This window comes from Pangasianodon hypophthalmus, chromosome 19 (genome assembly GCF_027358585.1).
Source record: "Pangasianodon hypophthalmus isolate fPanHyp1 chromosome 19, fPanHyp1.pri, whole genome shotgun sequence".
NCBI lineage: Eukaryota > Metazoa > Chordata > Actinopteri > Siluriformes > Pangasiidae > Pangasianodon > Pangasianodon hypophthalmus.
The window spans coordinates 3,587,878-3,612,344 of NC_069728.1; the positions used below are offsets into that span (position 1 = coordinate 3,587,878).

General features: G+C 40.9%; 1 protein-coding gene across 11 annotated transcripts in view; it reads right to left on the reverse strand.

The window, feature by feature from the left end:
- Nucleotides 1-24,467, reverse strand: part of fryl (furry homolog, like) — a 101,247-nt gene that overhangs the window by 49,795 nt on the left and 26,985 nt on the right. For 8 of the 11 annotated variants that reach the window (XM_053242016.1, XM_053242012.1, XM_053242010.1 and 5 more), the window contains 7 exons: nucleotides 7,195-7,415; nucleotides 5,337-5,390; nucleotides 3,512-3,651; nucleotides 3,236-3,332; nucleotides 3,006-3,085; nucleotides 2,368-2,448; nucleotides 1,460-1,628 (listed from right to left, as the gene is read on the reverse strand). In XM_053242016.1, coding sequence (XP_053097991.1) covers nucleotides 1,460-1,628; nucleotides 2,368-2,448; nucleotides 3,006-3,085; nucleotides 3,236-3,332; nucleotides 3,512-3,651; nucleotides 5,337-5,390; nucleotides 7,195-7,314 — 741 coding nt within the window. In that variant the 5' untranslated portion in view covers nucleotides 7,315-7,415. Of the gene's footprint in view, nucleotides 1-1,459; nucleotides 1,629-2,367; nucleotides 2,449-3,005; nucleotides 3,086-3,235; nucleotides 3,333-3,511; nucleotides 3,652-5,336; nucleotides 5,391-7,194; nucleotides 7,416-17,815; nucleotides 21,675-24,467 lie in introns of those variants that run through there. The other 3 variants (XM_053242015.1, XM_053242014.1, XM_034313719.2) reach the window with 2 other exon arrangements.

Below are 24,467 nucleotides of genomic sequence, written 5' to 3' on the forward strand. Positions count from 1 at the left end.
AGAGCATTAGTGAGATCAGATACTGATGTTGGTGAGGAGGTCTGGGGTTCAGTCGGTGTTCCAGTTCATCCCAAAGGTGTTCAGTGGGGTTGAGGTCAGGACTCTGTGCAGGACACTCGAGTTCTTCCACTCCAACCTTCACACACCATGTCTTCATGGAGCTCGCTTTGTGCACAGGGGCATCGTCATGCTGGAACAGGTTTCGGCCTCTTAGTTCCAGTGAAGGGAAACTGTAAAGCTACAGCATCCAACGACATCGTACACAATTGTGTGCTTCCAGGTTTGTGGGAACAGTTTGGAGAAAAATCATATATGGGTGTGATGGTCAGGTGTCCATAAACTTTTGGCCATATAGTGTATACAAAAAAAAAAAAAAAAGAAAACCACTTGGAGATGCACGCATAGTGGAGAAAAGCTGCTTCTCAGTATCTCAGGGGTTCCTGAATGTTTTGGGCAAACGACCCCAATCCTACATTTTTTTAAAATTCCAGATTTACAGTTTAGGACTATTGTAACGTTAAGCGCCTAAAACCAAAGGACTCTTTTAAAACTTTCTTTTTAAAACTTTCTGCCGTCGTCGTGATTGTTGTCATGAGCTGCGACTCAGATCGAAAACTCTGACCTTACATTCAAAAGGATTTACTAATCTAGAAAATTCAGACCGGTACACAAAACAGACTTTCAGTAGGTTTAAAGGCAAGATGACAAGTTTTTAAAATTCAAACAATAAATGTAATAGCAAAACCGGTTAGTGTTAGTATTAAATAATGGTCTAGAATAGTACAATAGAAACACTAGTTTGTTTAGCGGAGGTAGACAGATGGTGAATTGTGTCTGTTTGAATTCTTACACTAATGCTGTGTGTCAGAATAGTGATTAAAAAAACAACAACAAAAATAGCACACACACTCGTCATTTAAATGTGGCTTAACCGAATGTGATGCCAAGTAATATTTCAGAATACAAAATCCGTTTTCACAGTCAGAGCTATATTTCGAATATTAATTTGTAAATGAAATGAATAAAACAAACAAAATAAAGGACACTGAGTTTCTCTCTTAGTCACGACCCCTAGTTTGGGAATCCGTGCACTAGATTAAATGTTACGGATGTTCCTTCTGCCAGATTTTAATAGCCGAATATTGTAAAGGGAGGAAGACTGTCTTTAATTATTTTTCCATATTTACACATTATATTTACTAAATATAACACAGCATCACTTCTGATTTTGCCTACGAACCTAAGGTCCCTGATTTGTGTCCACTGTTGGTTAAGAAGGTTTTTAAAGTTGTACACCATTTTTTTTTACTCTCAGCAAAATGGTTTCTCTTTTATTTTTCTCATAGAATAATGACGTAAGTATTAGAATACTGGCACATCACAACAGTTAAACAGGTATTCAAGTACCTGTGCACATATCGGTCCTTGTGTGTGTGTGTGTGTGTGTGTGTGCGCCAACCTGCATAAACTGGAAGGAAGCCTCGAAGTCTTCCACAGGATACATTTTGACTCTGAAGAACTTCATGCCCATGATGAGGCTGATGATGCTCTGCACCACGTGAGGACTCTGCTCTTTCTGCCGCAGCTCTTTTAGCTCTGTGATGAACTTCTTGCGCACTGCCTGAAACCTGCACAAAGACACACATCCACAACACCAAATTACAGATGTTTATGCCAAGATATTCATTCCTGCACGTGTACAAGCGGTTGAGTTGCGACTTTCACTGCTAAGTAAAGACGACACTACAGAGTGGCCTAAATTCAACAGACTCCCACACACTCAGATTCAGACAACAGGCTACAAGCAATTTCATTATTTCTACACAATGTGCTATACACATTATAAGATTAAGTAGTTCTAGGCAAAAAGGCATGGAGCACTCGTACAGTAAATCACTTTTTATTACTACTATTGCAGCACTAAGTAAAATTAGATTACTGGGTGCTTTGTGTAAGTGTGCTGGAGATTTAGCATGTGTTGAGGGTGAATTATGGCAGTGGTAAATGTGTCTGGAGCTGCTCAGAATGCCCCGTACTTAGCTATGCGTTTGCTGCTCGGATGTTGTGAGAAACTAAGGGTAGTGCAAAGCCTAAAGGTTTTGTTTGTCCTTCACAGTCAGTCAATCCAGCTCATCTGAATGTGCCCTGGGCATAAATGGAGGCATTAGAGCCGGCATTTGCATAAAACACAGACTGTTTTAATTAAAGCACATAAGCAGCCCTGCACTGAGAAGACAACAATCTTTTTTTTTTTTTTTTTTTAGAAACATTTCACCTTTGTCTTGACAGATCTTAGTCTTACAGATTCCAGAAACAATCTTACAGACACTAAAGAGAAAGAAAAGTTGGGCAGAAATCCTGACTCACTTGGACTGAGTGAGGACTCCGATGACCTCGGCGTACAGATCTGCAATGATGTGCACGTTACCAGTGTTGGGGCCAGAGTACCTGTAACACAACGCAACAAATTAGATACACACCTTCTATGATGCACGTTGTCTTTTGCTGCACTCGCATAGAGGTCGTAACTTGCAATTCCTGACCGCTGACCAGGTAAAAACAAAGAAAATGAACAACTCAGAATTCCTATTTGAGAACTCGGGATGGTCTCCTAAACTCAGAGCAACATGGCTGCTCGCAACGTCAGCAGGAAACAAACTAGTACATCTCCGCTTTAAATGAGTTATACTCTATGTACAAATATTTGCTTTAGATCAATCTACATACAGACACATTCGCTTGTTAACTCTATGGCACTAAAACTGACATCATTACGAGCTCCGGCTGCCCACTTCCGAGGAAAGTCAAACGCGGTTTTTGGAATCAGTAAAGCTTATCTAGCATTACTGTTCCGTGTTTTAAGTGGAGTGACACTTATGATAAACTCATTTACTTTAGAAACAAAACTAGCTTTACGACACACGCAAGCAGGTTAACACATACCAGAAGAAAGCTGGAATTTGGGACGTGTGTGGTGAGTGTGTGGATACATGTGCACTACTTACCCCTCTTTGTGTTTAAAGTGCTTAAAGGCCAGGTTAAGGACCTCGTGTACTAATGCATCTGGTACAGGATGAAGAGGAATCTAAGCAGGACAAAAACAGTGTCATCACCAACCATAATAGCAGAAGGCTCATCTGGGGTCTGATAAAGGTGTAAAGGTGATGGCAAACCTAAAGCAAACTCCTTACAACACACACATATATACACACACACACATGTATACACATCTCACCTGTTTCAAAACCTCGACTAAAACTAAACAAAAAATGAAGTCTATGGCTAAGTCCCTCCTCTCCAGTAGGTAGTCTTTATCCCGATGCTGCTCGTCCCTGGAGGAGAAAAAAAAAAAAATCACTAGGTTAAAATTGTGAAATCCACTGAAATGATTCAACTTAATACACTAAAAGCACAAAATGAACCACAAATACTGAGTAAAATGGAAAATATGCCTGTATTAGATTAGTGTGTGTGTGTGTGTGTGTGTGTGTGTGTGTGTGTGTGTTTTTACCCTTTGGACTTGGTGCTGGATCTGGGTCTGTATTCGTAGGACTCATCCTCGGTGCCGCTCTGCCTCCTGTACCAGTCGAACAGTGTGCGCAGCAGCGAGGGCAAACAGTGTTCCGCTATCGAGCTCATAGAGCTTATTAACTACAACACACAACGTCAACACACAACGTCAACACACAACGTCAACACACAACGTCAGCACACAGTACATACTACTGCACTGGTTAGGTCTTACACCAACTCACATACTAATGAAGCAAAATAACCCACTAAACCATTAAACCTAACCTGGAATAAATGCAGTACATTTCCTCTTTTAGGTCCTTTTTTGGGGAGAAACACAACGTTTTTTTTTTTTACTACAACTGCATTTAGACTGCACAAAGGCTTTACAAGATGATTTCTCTAATTACGATCCATTGTTTTCACTCACGTCAATGTGATCTATGTAATTACCCACAATGCAACTTGTTTGTGACGACGCAGCCAAATACCTAATGGATCGGTCCTGTCATATAGATAGGCCTTTTCCCCTGAAATTCTAAATATTTCATTTAACTTCTTTTTAAAAATCTTTCCAATTTGTTAAACACACAACATGAATTACTAATAGACATGTCCTACATTCAATCTGCAGGACATGCACGTACTTTAGCAGCAAGATCACTCCTGGAAGATCTCCACTGTTTGTTAATATTGTTGAGAATTTGTAATTAGGTTGTACATCTCATCTCAAAAGTCTGATTAATCCACCATACCTATGGAGGTGTCACGATGAATGAGTTAAACAGTTAAACCTTAAGCTGGGTGAGGTAATGTAATCGAGGATCGGGAGCTCAGAAATGACTGCGCAATTAAAATTCGTATTACATTTTACTTTGTCATGAGAGTAAAAAAAACAAAAAAACACACACTAAAGAGCAAAACGGCTTGAACAGACAATTCAATCCCGCTTCTCCTTGGCTGTGATTGACGTACGATTAACCTACGCTTTTCTTCAGATTATATCCAAGTCACGTGGCCCTGATTCGTAATAACTTTCCCGACCTTGACCAATCTTAACTTATATATATTATATATCTTAGCCATATATACAGCACAAACTGGTATATTTACTACACAGGGCTGCAGTCTTCGCACAGAAATGTTGCGTTTGTGTAGGGAATCGAAATAATGGACAGCGAAGAAACACACATTTTTGTGATGTCACATGAAAATGGAGGGGGGGGGGTTAGTTTCAGTAGGCTTACATGATATAACTATTTAATCGTCTCTACATGGTATTACAGTGCCACAATATCCAGTATCCCATAAGCATCTGCTTTAAATATCGCACCGTGGCTCTGGAGGGGTGGAGGCTCTGCTGTCCTGCTGCAGCGATGCTCGGGGCCAAGGTGGGCGTGGCCTGATATACGCAACGTTACGTCATTACAGCAAAAAAAAAAAGAGAGAGAGAGAGAGAAAGATGTTTTGCTGCTCTGCACCGAACTCAGGCAACATTAAGGTGTGTATACGATGCAAACTAGGCGAAAAGGAAACGCATATCACGATACAACATGAAGGCCATCACGACAGCTGGAATCTATCTGCGATTCCTGATACTACTGTAAATCGTCTCAACCCCAGCGTGAGTGTGAGTATGAATGACTGTGTGGTGAAGTGATGGATGCTGCTGAGAAGAGTTATGTAACTGCTCCCTCTGCCCTGCTTGCATTTGGCCGACACACTCCAACACCCTGCAGTGATATATTGCTGAGGATGACGCAGCGATTCCCGGGTCCAAGACGCGCACACAGCACATCTACTGCTTCTATTTAACGTCTCACCTGATCAAACTGCGCATCTTCCCCTCTCTGCAGAGATCTGGATAAAGGCTTCTCCTGGACAGGAAATGGATCATTAGTCATAGGGAAGGTTTTCTGACATTCAAAATACAAACCAGAGTTGCCTAGCAAGAAAATCCTAGCAGCTGAGCAAAACACAAAAACAGAACAATGAAACCAGCATTTAACAGCAATCTGCAGAAATGTATGCATTTATAAGCAACCAGCTGAGAGTAGAAGCTTACTGTAAAATAGCTGCTTGTTTACAATCAACACAAGTACATGTCATGTGTGCAGTCCAGTCCTCAGATGCTGATAATAAACTGCCTGCAGCAAAAACTGTTCATTAACTGACTTTTTTTTTTTTTTTTTTGCTAGATCTGAGCATCAGCATCAGTACAGACTTTTCAGCACAGAAACGATAACTGATACGAAAGGAAAACATCAAACAAATCAACTGTCTGCGCAAAACAGGAACAGAAAATACTTAATAATAATTAAAAATAATGAAAATTAAAGCCTACATGTTATAAGATATTAAATGCTAAAAAAACAAAAATTAAAAAAAACCAAAAAAAGCACGCTCTGCATGGGACATTTTTTGTTAACACTTTATTTGAAAGATCTTACACAGAGTCTTTATGACACATTCATCAGCATGATAAATATTTTATAAAGCAATGCTGATGAAAAGCTTATGTCAAAACGCATAAGACGATATTGGAGGCTTTATGCAACTTTGTCTTTACGTAGAACAACAACTTTGAAGCTATTAGCTTGTTTTCACTAACAGCACATTCAATAATGTGCTGTTAGTAACAACAGTAAGTTGGAAAAAGCACAAAAAATGGTTCGTAAAAGTCTCATAAATGTATTTGATGAAAATTTTAACAGTTTGAGAGAATTAAAATCATTCATATGGAAGGAATATGTGCTTCATAAATAAGAAGTGGATGCCATAATACAGTTTTAGCAACATTACAGCCACATTACAGCCATGTAGGTACCCTTCAAATAAAACTTCACTAACTTTCTTATATTTATATATTTACAAATAAAGCTGTAACAAAATCTGACTTCTGTTCAGTCTAAAGGAGCGTTCACACTAGCGAGCGACAAAGCGTCAGACGACACTTCGTTTTCTGGTACGTGCGTGACGCGGAGCCGCGATTTCAGTGACAGCACGACAAGCGAGCTGAGATTTTCTCAACTTTATGCAAATTAGAGATGACCTGGTTAAGCGACAAATCCAAATGACTTGCTCAAATGATTCGAAGAAACAATCATACAGCTTGCGGAGGAACAACATTTTTTCAATTCCTCCGCACTCACGACTTTAGTTCCTGCCTGCAATTAGTCCCTGTGTACTGCTCCACTTGGTTTCATAATATCCTGTCACATATAAGCTCTTATTAAATGTGTACAGAGACCTTACGAAGAAAACTAGAGCTTGAAAGAAAGAAGTAGCAGAGATTATTGGTGTCTCTGGAGAGTGTCTGTGGCTAGTACAGTTAGCTTCCACTGCTAATCTGCTAATAGCTAAGATGAAGCCTGGCATGTAACATGTAACTCAAACAACCAATTTTCACATTTGTTCAGTTATCAGTTTGTACATTTTTGCAATATATATATAATATATAAATATCTTTGTCTTCAGCAAACGTGAACACAAGCATGTCTAACTCTAGCAATTTATTTTCTTCCTCGGATCTTCCTTTGATGACTGTCACCTGAATTTTTTTTTTTTTTTCATTGGTTCATTACGGCAACGTAAAAAAAAGGATGTGTGATCACTGTCACAGCAATGTGTTTGGAATTTATCCATTTCTTTATTTTTGTTTTATGTCTCAGTGGTACTGACCAGCGGTTCAGCCATGACCACCTCGATCTTCTTTTCGGCGAGGACGGCGAACTCGGCGAAAAGGCTCTTGATGACGAACTCCCCGGGCTTGAGCTCGGGGTCGATGGTGATGCTGGACATGGCTGCGGCGTGAACGCTGCGCTTCTCCCAGCTGAGTGGAACGGACAGAGCCGTGTGGCGTCTACTCGCGCTGCTGCTGCTGCTGCTCACTGGGACAGAGGCTGGACACACACACACACAGAGACACACAGACAGAGAACAGGCTCAGATCAGCTCCGTATTTAAGGACACGCCTACAGCTACGCTCAACCGTATCCTTCACTCCAGTAATCAGAAGGAAACATTATGACACTTTCAGTGTTTAAATAAAACCTCTCCTCATGGAGACCAGCTGAATATCTACGCACACTCAAGACGGTCAGATATCCCTGGATATAAAAACACACGACGCAGCTTGTCACTTCCCGCACACCACATTTCTCCTTACGCCAATACATCAGTGTGTGTGTGTGTGTGTGTGTGTGTGTGTGTGTGTGTGTGTGTGTGTTTGTACATGTTTGATATAAGAGCCGTTCCGACTTGTTTGCTTCCACGGAAATAGGTGAAAAACACCTTTCTCTCTGAACGACATTCCAGGCAAGCGTCATCTCCTGCTTTTTAAACGAAAAGCCTACACATAAAATAGGTGGAGCACCCTGTCAGTCAATCACGGCGCTCTAGAACCGTTCTAATGAGGCGGTTCTACAGGTCCTGCTTCCCAAAACACCACAGCTGCACCCACACACAGAGTAGCGCAGCACCTCGCTCCGTGTGCAACTTCGTCTCGGCTGTTTTGTTTTTTAATTCTCGCTGAGTTTTCTGTGCTTCTGCTGCACCTATTGTTATATAAAATACAATATCCTTCTGAGCTGAAATTCAAGTTTATGACAGGAAAAAAAATGATATGGTTTTAAATCCCATTAATTATATATTTAATTTACAACATGAGAACTTTTCATCAAGGTCTTACAATGCTGGGAGTTAGGTGTCTGTGTGTGTGTGTGTGTGTGTGTGTGTGTGTGTGTGTGTGTACAGAGCACAAGCTCAAGCGAGAGAATGCGAGTCACGTGTCTAGTGCTCCCCTGGTTGAGGAAATCCCTGTCCTCCTCTGCCCTAGGTTGCTGGGAAAGTTGCGATAAGTTCAAAAAAAAAAAAAGTGCCTAGAAAACAATGAGAGGAGGCTAAAGAAAGACTTATAAAGCTTTATGAGTTTTTCAGAAGAGGAAAGCTGAAGGATCACACCCAGCAACAAATGTTAAACACACACATATACACACACACACACACACACACACACACAGAAGAACACAAACATTGCTTGCGTTTCATCAGTGCACAGATGTGACACAAGTCTGACTGGTCACTCAGAGGAATGTTAACACACGGCCTTACTCACTCGAGACTAGCACACTGCTACAGGTGAAAACCTGACTGTGATTAATGGTCTATTAACTGTCTTTTCCTGCTGTTGTGAATCTGATGTGAAACATTCGCTTGTTGTCTACAGTTTAAAATACAGAATACAGAGACAGCACACTAGTGCAGTTGTCTATTACACAGTTTCTTTCATCGTGGAGATACCAAAATGGCGTCCAAAACAAGAAACAATAACCTCTTTTAGTATTCATTAAATAGACACACGCTACATAAAAATCGTACACTCGTATATACATTTTTTTTTTTGCTCTATTTGTCTATATACATTATAGCAGGTTTAGACTAGCACTAGAGGTTGTAGCTCCTGCTGAGAATTGTTTACAGTGAGGGTGAGGTGAGAGCACTAGCGCAGGAGAGTGCACCGAGGTCAGACACGGCGGTCAGAGTCCCGTTCGAGTCCGGTTCTCCAAAAAATATGATCGACTGTATAAAATCCACAATCTGGTCAAACACAAGGTGCCATTTTTAGCCAGAAGTGGATCTCCTGGGCTGTTTATGATGTGGTCTGTGCCAGTCTTTGTGATCCGTTGCTATCGGTCACTTCACAAGTGCAGATGATCTCACTTCGGTAATGGAGCAGGCTCTTCACAAACGAATGCGATCACATGCACGTGCACTTTATGCAGAAATGTGTAGTTCTGTGCTGTTTGATGTAGCACCTTGGTCCTGGAGGAACGTTGTTTCATTTCACTGTGTACTAGCTGTATATGGTTGAAATGACAATAAAAGCCACTTGACTTGACAGGACCGGTGCGCTCTCTCTATATTTTAACTCTATTATGCTCAGCACTGAGCAACCAAGCGAATGTCTCCCGGAGCGAAGCACGGGGACGGATGACTGACACGTTCTGAAGACAAAAAATATGTTATAAATACCCTGGACTTTTCTCCACTCATCTGAACATACAGTGATAAAAAAAAAAAAAAGAATTTGTTATTCTGTGTTTTAATGTAATCAATCTGCTGACCCGACACAACACTGCCTGACTGCGAGAGAGAAAATAAGAGATCCGTGCAGGATAAAAACTGACGCTTTCAATTTAAATCAAAGAAAATGTTTGTAATGTACATTGTTTCCTATTCACTATACGTGGATAACAATGTCATTGTAAAACCTAGAAAGCGCAAAAATAACACCACCTGAGAATCAGTCACAGAAGAACAAGAGACTCCAAAAATACTCACTGGAAATAGTTCATTACTGATTTATTAGTAACTGTAATACCGGATCATGTAACGACTCTCTTTCTACAAACTGATGGATTTTAAAATGCGAAAAAGCACACCACTAATCTTATTACGAGCCAAAACAACAACAAAACCAGGATACATATGATAAAGTGCTTTTCCTGTGTTGCGACTCATGAAGCTCTTGATTCATGAAGCTCTTGATTCATGAAGCTCTTGATTGAAACAGAGATAGGTATCAAACATGCAAATCACCGTAAGCTTATGTACTGATGTTGATCAAGTCTACACGCACCTGGAGTCTTTCCTGCCGCTCCCTGAGCCGTTACCTGTCGTGTGATGAGAGATATTTTCAGAGATGTAGAGTTGTACAGTACTGGGCTATAGGCTTGTGCGGTATAACGATATTAGTGTCCCTACACAATATCCAGTGATGTTTATTCTGATTGTGTTACATTACCAGACCGCAATGTCACATCGGCGTACACTAGGACGAGTCACCGCTCAAACACACGCCACAGGACCAGTCACACTCTCCTCAATAACATGGAATGATTTGTGCAGACATTTTGAACTCTCTGATATTAGCTGATATTTCCTGGAAGCCCCGCCCCCTTCCACCTCATCACACGGGCTCTCGAATCATACGGGCTCGCTCGCTTTCTGTCCAGGTAAAGTTCTAACTTCATTAATGTATATATTCAACTTAGCTAACATTAGATAAGTATATATTAAACATCACGTAACTATTCATTTGGGATGCCAGTGAAAAAAGGTTGACAGAAAATGTTCTATAACGGTTCTTTCATTCAGTTTTCAGCCAAAAGAGAAAAAAAAAAAAAAAAGATGAAGAATTCGATCTAACACTTTACAGGTCATGTTAACAGTGATAATCATTAGACAGGAACTAAATATGCTGGATTTGTTTTTGTTTCACTACAGATGCTAAAAAACTTTATAAAACTTTACAAAATTTGAGATTTGTAACTGAACTACATCTAAAAATATTTGCGATTGACGCAGTTTCCGGCTGCACAGCTAATAACATTATTACATCAAAAACCTAAAATGATTGAAGTGCTCATTCTCCTGTTAGTTCTGGATGATTTCCTGTTAGTTCTGGAGACACACAAGCCTATTGGGCAATAACTAGAACTGCTATAACTTAGGTTTTTGGGGAGAAAGTACAGCATTGTGCTTAGACAACAGCGACTTTCATTAGAAAATATCGCGGCCCGATGAATGCCTTGTGAAGGTCTGAAGGAAAATGAAGAAGAATAACTGGTCAAGAGTGTCTGTGAGAGCAGGAGTAACAGACAGTCACCTCTAGAATGAATACAGCATCCTAGAGTACACTGCACACACACACACACACACACACACACACACACACACACACACACCAGTCCCATTATCATCTCACGTTACAGTCAGCTATTTAAAAGCAGACTCCGAATCAGAGACGGTGAAATCATGCACACTTTTGTTCTCTGTATGAAAGGGACATGAGTGCTTTATTAACGTGATCATTCTGCTCAGCTCTGAACTTATGTACAGGTTACACACACACACACACACACACACACACACACACACACACACAAAACGTACTGTAAATTATAAAAGTTCCAGATTTGTTTTTAGGTCAAGACTATTTCCTTACAGCAAATCGAAGCAATCATCTTAATGCACTTGCTATATGCATGTAATGTGCTTTCTATTTGAGCGGTGAAGGTGTTTTAAAGCGAAAGCACTCAAATGCAGAATAAAAAGAACCGTATTCCAGAGAGCTGTTCAGGTGATGTTCAGGTAATCTGATTTTTTTTTTTTTTTTTTTTTTTGTGTCAAGTGGCACAAAACTAAACAAAGCACCAATATGCCATGATGCGGTACGGACAGTAACGATAGCACATCAGCTGGAGTTTCATTTTCACCTTTACACCTGACTAACATCATTATAACACCGTACAGGCTAAAACACTATTAACAAACAAAGGAGCAGAACTAAAAACTATTTTTATTTCAAATTAAATTGGATCACATCCTAGGAAAAGCCTCAATACGGTGAAATTTTACTTACATAATATTTTCAATCCTAAAGATTCTCCAGGATTAAGATTTGATTTTTTTTTTAAGTTATCTCAAAGTATGGTTTGAAACTTGCATAGTATGATAACCTGGTTTAAAACTACAGGTTTTTTCACAGGTTCACGGCATCTATTTTAAAACGCACAACCTGGTGGTGAAAATTAAGCAGCTGATGTGATGCTAAAACTTTATCTTTTAAAATCTGGTAAAATGTAAAAAAAAATAGAAATAAAAAAATAAAAAAAATCTTCTATAAAATATAAAAAAGTATACAAAAAAATAAAAAGAATTTTATTTTTGTAGACATCAAACAGGTTTTCACTCTGCATTATTTTGTGCTCCTTTCAAACAACCAGAGAAAATTTTAGAGAAAGTTTAAATGTAACACGTTTGTGATTTCATATATTACACTACAGCACTATAGCACTACACTCATGCTCATTGTTCCTAATCAGATTACGTAGCTTGCACAGATGAGTGATCTTTGGACACGCAGTGACGAGCAAATCTCTTACACTGTCATATAAATCTACAGCGTCACCTCACATTTAAACACATCAGCCAAAATGTCCACCAGAGACGTACTGTTTTGTTGAGGGTGCGAACGACATGCTACATCAGAAACGTCTATTCGTACGAGTAAAAACTTGTTTTCTCTTTAAGGTATCGTTACAGTTCTGTGCAGATCCCTCGCTTTACTGATGCACTTAACTAGCTGCAGCTAGATTCCATTATCTTAGACATTTTGGCCTTGTTTAAACTACATCTCCAGGTAACTAAAACATGGCAGTGGTGCACTGGAGCCTTCAGTTGCCAGTTATTTGCTCACTCCGGTCACTATTATTCTTCTTCTTCTTCTTATTATTATTATTAACGTCGCTGGCTTCCTTCGGTGCATCAGTGCATAAGCCAGCACAACAATTTTAGTTACGTCTGGTAGAGCGTCACCTCAGGCCCCGTTCACTCCTGGTATTAATGTTTGTCCTGGTTGATCTGATTGTAAGTGGACGGCGCTAATTACAGGTATGAACAGGGTCCGATGTGTCCGAGAGATCCAATCTTTCGGATCACGTTTATAGTGTTAAAGCAAATGCTGATCGATGCGCCTAATCAACTGCTTCATTGTCGTAGTTGGAAAATACGTACTTGTTGCGAGTCGAGCTGAATATTAGAGTTGTCAGCATGTCTCATGTCCCGTTCGTTTATAAGATTCGTTAGCAGACCACATGAACGAAACACTTGAAACAGCCTGTACGGGTAAGAGATTAGATTTCTTACTGAAAACAAATGAGTGAGTGGAAGACTGACTTAATAAATGTGCGAGCCACTCCTCCTCCAGCAGAAATGACGTATGAAATCGGATCACGTGCTCACTGGAGACGTGTTTAAAATGCCAGGTGTACACGGCTGTCCGCTTGTGATCTGATCGCTCGAGACAGATGTTAATGCCACGTGTGAACAGGACACAAAGTATTAAAAAGTACAGTATTTTTTAAATGCTTGTTAACTTGCTGGCCTGAAGTTGGTCCAATCGTGCAGCCAATCCTGCAAAGCCTCTACTATCCTAAAGAAGTGACAGCAGTTGAGAGAAAAATAAAGCTGGAATCAATGAAGCGTCAAAACACTTTCACTTTCATAAATCTGCTGAGATCTTTTCTACGGTAAAGCAAACAGCACAGCAAACACGCTCTGGTTTTTCCACATTGGTGTGCGGTGAAAGATGGCTTATAGAGCGTCCAATGAGACACACTGTTTCGGAGCCAGGAACGGGTCATACATCTGAGTGGAAGGAGAGAAAGGGCGGAGTGGAGAGAAAGGGTTTGTGGGTAATCGGAGATTCCAGAGGTTTAGAGATGGGCCAATGTGCACACCTCTAAAACCACAATGTGAGTATTCATGGTGCCGTGCGTCTACGCTGGTTGGCTGAATAAAGAAGTACTTCCCAGTTTTTCAGCCCTGAATGTCGTTAGTTTCAAAATACATTCCTGCGTCACCGTGTTTTAAATGAAGTCGCCTCACAATTCACTCGTACGATTATCTGAACACAATTAAAACTAGAAACTGATAGGCATGTGACGGCCATATTGTTTACAACAATTGTTTATGTTTTTTAATAATTATTTTTGGTCAAACTCCCCCCAGTAGTTTGACAGCATGTTTGTGAAGAAAGGTCAAAAATCCTATGACAAGTTCTCCAAAGTAAGCTTTGCACATTATGCAAATTAGCGACAAGTCTAAGTGGGCGGGGCAAAATGGTTCTTGAGGCTTTTTTGATTAGGAGAACCCAAGGAATAAAATGGCAAAAAGAATTTTCACTGTGGGAATTGTGGTTTCCTAGATATGAGCTAAAGACCTAAAGCACTTCGCTATAGCGCCACCATTAGGCCAATCTGGCTCATCTCTCGTCTCGCACAGCAGGAGGGAATAATACCCACTGACCATGTTTCATGTCAGTAGCACGTATGTTTTGGTCTGCATGATCAGATTTAGTGAAGAAAATTAACAAGAACAAACAGAAGAACAAGAACTATGTGCTTGGCCCCCTAATAACGAATTCCATCTTAGCAATACTAAAGCAGATTTTTACTCCACAGAGATTTCAGATCTTTCACTTCCCGTCGTCCAGCACACCAACGATCAGCTCACAGACAGTAAAGACGGCATTTTCAATCCAATACTATTCTTTAATCTGACTGCAAACCTGGCACTGCTCTGACGCAGCGCTGTAACAAGCACAAGGCATCTGGAATGTGCTGGTGAAAAAAAAACTTCTAGTTTGTGCAGTGAGATGAGGGAGAGACAGTGTGGGCATGAAACGTGCGCTCACTCATAACCAGATTTAATTTATATACAGTTACATAACTTCATATATACCCTAAACTACATATACATGAAACTACATAACATCAAGTTTAAGATAATTTTAAGTAGCTAAAAGAAAATATTGTCAGTGCTGAGGTTTTTGTGTTCAGCGCTGAACACATTATACATATAAAAACAAATGCGTTAGAATTGGTAACATATGCTTTAAGTACTTTTAATATGCAAAATCCATGCTCACCTTTAATTCGTCCATTTCTGTGAAGAATATCGGAAAAATCCCAAACTGTTCCCTCTTTCCTCGCCTTTAAGACCTAATGATCCAGAAACTTTCATTTGGTTTTTCATTTTCTGCTCCCTAGTGGACACGTTTAAGTTTAATGCAAGTACACCGGACAGCCTCACGTGTTCACAAAAATATAAACGAGGAGTTGATGAGAATTGGTGTTTAGGGTTTGAATTTAAAGCATTGTTTTTTTTCTTGAAAAGCACAGCGATAGTATAAATAGTAGCTTGATTAGCTAGGCTTGTGAGATCATGTCCTACTGTGTTCAGTCGTCCTACTGTACCCTTTAACTATCTCCGAATGACAACAGTATCGCCTAAGGGGTGGGAAAAGTGGGCGTGGCCAGACATATGTAAAGCATGCTGTGTACAAGTTGTGTCAATCCAGCAAGAAAAATATCGACGCTGTTTACGAGTCAGCTTAAGGTTTGTGCAGTACTACAAACAACACAGGTGAATAGGAAACATATAACGAGATGCAACACAATTTATTTGTGTCGATCTTAAAACTGCAGACACGACGGTTTGGAGCCAACATTTAAATTATCCAACCTGATAGCCATGGCTATACTTGGAACCAATCGGTGATTACCGATAGTATCGTCAATCGTCCCAAGCCTATGACTAGCTTCAATGAACTAAAACAAGATAAGATACACAACTGAAGCTGGGTCACAACCTCTTGGTAGAAACATCTAGTCAAGCAAAGCTTTTAGGGAGACAGTTAATGTGGCCTTAATGCTGTAGCCACAATATTTTCCAACACTTACTTGGTCGTGGTAATTCTCATAATCAAGTCACTTGTGTCGTTTGTAGTTTGGCTAAAGCCAAGTAAAACTGGTTGTATGATTTACGTGCTAGGCTTCGAACTACATGAACTTGAAAAAAAAAAAAAAAAAAAATACAGAACCTCCAGTTTCTATTGTGGCTTGCTTGACCGCAGTCTTAAATGCAGGTTAAAATAAACGCTAAAAACGATTGTTCAGCATGTCGAGTGCTGTGCTGGCAGTGGCGTATCCAGAAATTAATTTCGGAGTGATGCGGAAATATAGAAAATGAAATGATTGTTTTCCTGATCTGTAGAATTATATTGGTAAGTGTGGTAAGTGCGCTCGTGCATTTCAGGTGGATGTGAGACGCCAGTAGGAGCGCTGATGAAAAGAATTTGTTATTTAATCAGTTACGACAGAATCTGCCATCAAAAATCTTTCCATATTAATAATAATTTATAACAATAATAATAAACAATTATTATTAATAATAATTAATACTTTCACTGCCATGAAATACTTTTACGACAGTGGAAACGATTAAAATAATATGTTAATGATAGTGGTAAATGTCACCTTATATAATAAATCTTGATCTACTTTTCTTACTATACAATGTATTGATATTGCAGTGGTTCGATTTATTGTCACTACAAAATATGTGTATTAAAATGTAATATTTGTCTTGTGAAGCCTGTATTGGGATATGTCTTGTATCGTGGCTTTAGCGTATCGTGTCATCGTACTCTATACACATTTAACGAGATGTCATTAAGGACAGGTTAAGATGCAACCACGAGGATAAGATAAAACTCTTCAGGCTAATCACGTGGATCTATCGCTTTGCCGCGTTACATGTAAAGATTTAAGAAAAGCTGAGTTGAAGTCGCGGCCCTCTGCTTTACGCACCGCTACATCATAAGATGCTGTCATTTATTGTTTCGCTCCATTGTTTTTTATTCCTTACATATAACTTACTGATACTAACAGACTAACAAAATTTAGTGCAGTCATCTGACCCCTAACCCATATAAATCTGCCACACTTCAGCAATGCAGCAATAGATATATGTGTGTGTGAGAGTGTATTTTTGAAAGATCCACTGGGATTTTTAATGTTTCCTTTCATTGTTTGACCACACACACACACACACACACACAAACACGCGCATGCGCAGATATTTTCCAGCAGTGTCTCTCTACAGCACGGGTTTCTGACTCCAATGTGGGCTTTTTTTTTTTCTTTTCTGGACCTGATGCCCTGCACACATTCACATTTTCCCCACTCGACACATTTTAATCCAATCATTGAGTTCTACAATGACGTCTGGACGTGATGGGTTTTTGCCGGAGCGGAATCTGTCCTGGACGGCGCTACACTCCCATGTACTTCCTTCTGAGTCATGTCTGTTTGGTTATGTGACTCAGTTGGAAGAACAAACCTCAGTCTGAAGTCAGCTGTGCCCAAAATACTCACAATGTGGCAGACCCACCCCTAAATATTCTAAAACTATTTCTCTAAAGCTTCACTAGAAGCGAGAGAGCGATTACTTCGTCGTATCAAAGCAAGTGTTGTTCTGATGTACGGTGCTTGGGTCGTGCACGTGTGTATGATGCAAGCACAATGTTATCTTGTAAAACTACACACTGTATAATGGGCTAATATGCGCAGGCCTGTGTAGCAGGCTGTACACTTTGTGTATCAAGTATCAAAGTGCTAGAAAGCAGAGTGACAAGCATTTGTTTGATTAGATAAGTATTCTAGATATGTAGGAAAATGGTGTGTGTGTGCGTGTGTGTGTGTGTTTGTGTACGTACGTGTCTGCCATGAAAAGCAAACCTTGTACAGTATAAAACACACACATACACACTTTAATTCAGTTACTGCACATCAACTCTGCATGCACTCAGAACTTCTGGAACCCTCAGTGTGTGTGAGTGTGTGTGTGTGTGTGTGTGTGTGTGTGTGTGTGCGCATTGCTTCCTGGTACTCACAGTTCCCGCTCCATGATTTGAGAAGAGATTTGATGCTGATCTCAAAGAATACAGAATCCTGCAGACTCAACATGACGTAACCACAGAGGTGTCGGGTAAAAACAAAACGCGTCTGAGCCTCCTTCCGTCACACCAGTAGTACGTCAAACGTGCACACACTTCTGCAGCAAGGTGTGTGTGTAGGATGTTCATTTTGTATGTCACATGGAATCATGCTGCTCAACACACACACACACACACACACGCACGCACACGGCTGCACAGCCAAGAATGAAGTTGAAGAGTGAAGACTGGAGTGAGAAAAACACCCTGGCGGAGGAACTGCAAGTGATGAGAGAACAGAAAAGCCACCGAATTATAAATCCAGAGCAAAGTTTGTCGCGTGTTTCAGTGCGAGAGAGGAACTGTGTCGCGCTAAGCAGCGGAGAGCAGTGATATTCCGCTCGTCTTTCTCTTCCTGTGTGCGCAAACCTCTGCTGCTCAGCAAACACACACTACTCTCCCTCTCCATTCGCTCGAAGCCAACCCCTCCCCGTCCTACTGCTGGCTAGCACTCTCTCTCGGGGGCTTGTAAAAAAAAAAAAAGAAAGAAAGAAAGCAAGAAATAAATAAATAAAGCTCGTTTCAATGGCTCATGGAGGGGAGGGGAGGGGAGGAGAAGAGGGTGATGTCATCAGCACGCTGCAAACGCTCACTGGCTTCTCTCCAGCGCTTCAGACAGAAACAGAACGGCTCCTGCTCCGTCGCTATTCTTTCCACTCTCTTGATCCGTCTACGAGTCTGAAGCAAAGCACACATCCTGTGTTCGCGGCGCTGATGCTGATGCTGATGCGTCATCCCTGACTGCAGCGCAGTGGGGTGGGAGAGGAGGAGAGAGAGAGCGCACGATGACGCAAATAAGTCATTCATGCAAACGCTCGCTGTATTATACGCGTTACAACACACTTATGTTCAGGGAGGGGGGGAAAAAAACGAATCAAGACGCATTCCTACCCACCCACTCCCTGTTCACTCAGTTCTTTTCCATTCTAAACAGGATGTCAGCTTTCTTAAAAAAAAAAAAAAATCAACGTTCTTCCCCAAACCATAAAAAGTTATGGAAATTTTTAAACATACACAGCCTTGGTGTGTGTATATATATGATATATAAGCGCCTGGTAGGTTTCAGGATCAGACGCACACACACAGCCTGGCTTGTTTTATAACCCTTTATTTGATTTATTTGATGGCCTGAGAAAATGAAAGAGTTGTAAAGCAAGGTTTAGCCAACAGTTTTTCATCACGATGCGAATGAAACTTCAGGAGGTGATGTGATGCCTGATACTGAAACACGTTTGCGGAAGTGCTCGATTCACTTCTGCAACTCGCCTTCTGCTGTTGCACATGGTCCCACATGGATACGGTAAAAGACTGCACTTTGCCAGAACGCTCTCCTTCTTGCTTCGGTGGATAATCTCACTTGAAACTGTAGATTTCTGCTGTAATCATGAAGACTCTCCTGTGCTCGTCCATCTACTCATACAGAACAGCCATGTTCAACACACTTGGTACCGTTTGCCTTTACTCTTCTACACTCGTGTACAGTAATCGGGGTTGTGTTAATCGAGATTTTCCTGTTATTTACTGAATTTTAAAAGCACTGATGGAAAATCCTGAAGGCCATCAGTCATTTTGATGTCTTTGTTATTCCGTACCATAGAATGTTAAAAACATTCTAGCAGCGTGCTCACTGGCGCAACTGCACACTTCGGTGTTTGCGAATGCCGACACGTACGATAGTAGCATTTCAAAACTTCAGGAGAAATAGTGAACAATGGAAGTAAATGCAGCTCGCAATCACTGCAGCGTCCATAAACGCGCAAATAATTCCTGCAAACATCCGGACTTGAGGTTTCAATTATTTCCACGTACGTCTGTAGCCGGGATTTCAAAGAATGTGACTATTCGAAATAATCCAGTGGTCATAAATGTCTACAGCATGGGCCTATCCTCTCTCAATTTGAATGCACAGATCAAACATCTGTCATTAAACAATCTGCCCAGATCGTTGCCAACGCAAGCTAACTAGTTTTTTGTTGTTGTATTCATTAGCAATCTTGATTTAAATGAACTAACTAGCTAGCCGAGTGGGGAAAAATGTAGCTAGCTATTTATTGGTTAGCTTAATCTGGAATATGACGGCTAAGGGACAGTTCGGATTCAGTGTCACTCGTCTATTTTAGCACATAAACAACACTCAGAGAATGCTACATTCATTACCGGGAAATTAATGGCACGATCGCTGCGAGAAAGGTCTCAAGTGGAAAATGAGAAAAAATGTCGCATAAATATAGACTATTATGGAAATTTTTATAATCCTGTTCCTCAGTGTGATGGATAATGATTTACACATCCTCTGCCTAATGAGTTATTATCCCACGACTTGGTGTCACCCAGAAGAGGACGGGTTTGATTCTTCCTCATGTTGTCTCAGGGAGTTTTCCCTGGACACCGTCACCTCTGGATTGCTCATTAGGGATCTACAAGTGGAATTTAGTGAAGCTGATGATGTCTATGTAAAATGTCCCTCTCTCTCAGGTTATACACCAAAGTCACACGTTCATCAACAACGTGCGAATGCAAGCGCATGAAGGAAAGCTTTCTGAAGTGACAGGCAGTGCGAGCGACAGGCAACGTCTTGTCAGGACTGGCTGGATGGTTTGCATCATGCTCTTCTCTTCCTGTTTACAGACCCCTGAGGGACACCAGAGAGACCAGAGTTTTTCCTCTGAGCGCATAATTTATCGACACTCACTAGTCTGTGAGCTGAACGTCGCCAAATATTACTAAAGGGTTCTGAATGAAACATCACCGACCCCACCTTTAACATCAACATCTTTTAAGCATGACCCTTTGACTTTCCTCCAACCCACTGATTAACCATGAGACTCCATTCCCAAGCAGAAATGGAGAATGTTGCTAACCCCATCACCGCTCTGGAATAACTTCTCACCCATTCCCTTCTAGCACTAATCCCAAAGTGCATGACATCATCCAGCTTGAGGCCTGAGAAGAGAAAAAAATGGCCCAAACACAGACCGCACTGATAGTGCATTTAATAGCATTGCTTTCTTTTCTCTTCCCTCTCTCTCTCTCTCTCTCTCTCTCTCTGCTCACATTCTCTCCATCACATGACTGGCCCTCCCTTGTGGAGTTATGCAAAGCAGGAGGGCATCATTGTAAACAAACACACTGCACAAAGGCCTGCATTGTGGCTCAAACGCTGCACCACAGCGGCACTGACGAACTGGGCTTTCACAAAACACACGCGCACACACACACGGGTCCAAACATGGGGACTGGCTTTAGTCTATTTGCTCAGGCTTTACATAGCTTCTTGGTGAATAAAGAAAAGACATCTGCTTCCAATAGTTCCATTCTCCATCACATCCTCAGTGAGAAACCGTTCTAAGACAAATGACGTCATGCGAAAAACAAAAGAACGCTCCGGTTTACCGAATGTGGCCAAACTAACAAGCCTATGCTGTCATGTCCCTCGAAAAATGTCCTTCCCTCTAATCCTGAGTGATTCTGCCCTTTCGAGTAGACAACATAGCTAAGGTCATTCTGCAAACATTATCTACCTTCCTTACACACACGCGCACACACACACGCACACACACACGCACACACACACGCACACACACACACACACACACACGCCCTCCCACGCTCCCTCGGAGTGTTTGGGGATAAACAGTAAGATCCTGCTTGTGGCTCCTGGAACGCTGCTCTTCTGTCAATAAGCTAAAGCTGTTGAGAAAGCACAGGGTGGCAGGTGACAGAGCAATGAGCTTTCTCTCTCACACACACACACACACACACACACACACACACACACACACACACACACACACACACACGAACCAACAACAAAACTGACAAAAACTGACCAAGGTACAAGGCTCTTGCATTTTCCTAATGAAAAAAATGTCCTAGACTGCTTTCATCTCGATTTTTTTCGCTAATTTTAGTCACATTAATGACCTCGTAGGAACGAAAGATTTGTTCCGGTATCATGTGATGTGAAAAGTTTCTATTTTTATATATATATTTTTTTCAAGGCAAGTCAAGTGGCTTTTATTGTCATTTCAACCAAATACAGCTAGTTAGTACAAAGTGAAATGAAACAACGCTCCTCCAGGACCAAGGTGCGACATGAAACAGCACACAGAACTACAGGAGACATTACACATATTTACATTAAGTGCACAGTGCAAACATGTGCAGACGGCACAAAAACTATCAAAACAAGACAGTGTTATAGTGCAGCGCCAACAGGTACACACTTCTAGGAGAAAGTGAATCAGATTACTGTAAATGTAAACATGTAAACATGAGGAGTAGCAGCCGGGTAGAGAGCATAAAGATTATATACAGTATATAATAAACATTTGTAGCAGCAGAAATTGAATACGGAGATGTGTGTGTGTGTGTATATATATATATATATATATATATATATATATATATATATATATATATATACAGAATCACACACACACAGGCAGAGAGTGAGGAAAAGGACAAGTGATCTATAATCTAACAGAATATCCAATGTTTTCTGAATTTCTCCACACTGTCTGAAAACTGAGTGACTTTAGTTTTCTCAGTACGATTCTCAATGAATATGAAAAAAAGCCATCACTGTGCAGAGAAGAGTAACTCAGAGTAACTTCACATGATGATGATGATGTTGATGATGATTGCTCTTTTCCAGTGATCTTCATGCTAGGGCATTCAGGAGACCAGGCCCTGATCTATTAACCTATTTTGTGAGCAAGATTAAAAGGCATTTCCGGTTCATTCACTCGGACTTGCTGAATTTCCTTGTTTTATTTCTGTACAATAAACAGTGCAAAACAATGTGCGGTTTTGTCTGTATAAAACGAAATAAATTCTAAATTTCTATTTCCAGAGGTTTAATACTGTAAACAAAATGTACTAAAGATTCTATAGCTCAAAAATAAATAAATAAATGTATAGATTATTCCAAAAAAATGTGATTGAATAAACAAAGTGTCTGCCCCAGGGAAAATGAAACATGATGAGCTCATCGCAGCCTTTGGTGTTGTTTGAAAGCTACTGAAGAGCTCTTTTTAATCGTTATAACGCAGCTGTGTAACTGTGTAACGTATAATGCGGTCGTTGGTCGTTGCCTCTGGAGCTACTGGGCTTTTAGACTTCACAAATGCAGATGATTCCCGCTAATGACGCAGGCTCTCCATGAAAGACCGCGATCATGTGACCAGTGCGCTCTCTATATATTTGAACTCTATGGGTTTCGCAGGTTGGATTCTCTGGTGTTCAAACAGTGCAACTGCATTACATGCAGAATTAACAGAAAGCTGATAACGCACATTTCCACGATGCACAATATTTGCATCACGATGCATCACTACACTGCACCCCTAGTACTGAACCGGAACCTCAAGAACCGCAACATTTAAACAACGCAGATGCGTCATTGCACTGAGAGCTGGCAGCCCACTGAACACAGCGGAATGCCACGTATTACGTATTTTCTGTCACGTGAAGTACTTAAGCCGAGGCTGTACTCGGCGCTCAGGCTAAAAGCGCTGAGGTGGAGTGGGTGAACCACGCCTCGTTTGATTGAAAGCTGATTCTCGTGTCTCCATGCTGTCTGTGAGAGGGTTTTTACCCCCCCATGAGAGCGCATTTCCTGGACTGAGCAGATCTTCACTCGCAGATCGAGATTGAGATTGAGAGAGAGACAGAGAGAAAGAGACAGAGAGTGAGAGAGAGAGAGACAGAGACAGAGAGAGCAAGAGAGAGAAAGAGAGAGAGACAGAGAGAGAGAGAGAGAGAGAGAGAATTTGGGGTGGGACTACTGAATGAGAACAAATCAATACAAACTGTAATTTAACCCTGCAAAGTCATTCCGCTTTCCTCGGGACACAGCAGGAAAAAGCATCCTGATGATGCAACTCCCAACACTGCGCGGCCGAACGCGCTTCCTGAACCGCGTTCTCGGATTAAACCTTGTTAACATTAAACCCCTTCAGTGAAGCTACGCTCACAAGGTCACTGGATCATTTCCCACACTGGGTTTCGGATTCGTATACGACTTGTTTGTTAACACGACCTACAGATGCACTCTGATGAACGGCAGTTCTGTTAGAAAGCGCACGCAGAGGCGTCACTCTGATCACCACACCGCCGCAGTGCACACTGATGACATCACTGGCTCTAGGTGATGTCGGCTGGGCCGAGGGCCATGGACACTGCATACCTTGCAGGAAACAAGTGTACCTGTCAGCACTGTGCGTACACACACACACACACACACACACACAAGGATATAACTCTACATCTAGAATTTACAGAGAGACAAAGAAGTTATATAGAAAATATTTAAGCAAAGCAAATAGTTTACATGTTAGTCTAGCAAAATCATATTTGTATTAGATTATTTAAATAAAAAGTATTAGTATTTTACTGGAAGTGATACACGACCTGAAGCATTTTTTTTATTATTATTATTATTAGCTGAATAAAATAAAAAATTTTTTTTTTTTTTTTTGCTCCTTGTGATGGTTTCCTGGAAAATCAGCTCTAACCTACAATAACTAGCATGTTAGCATCGCTAGCT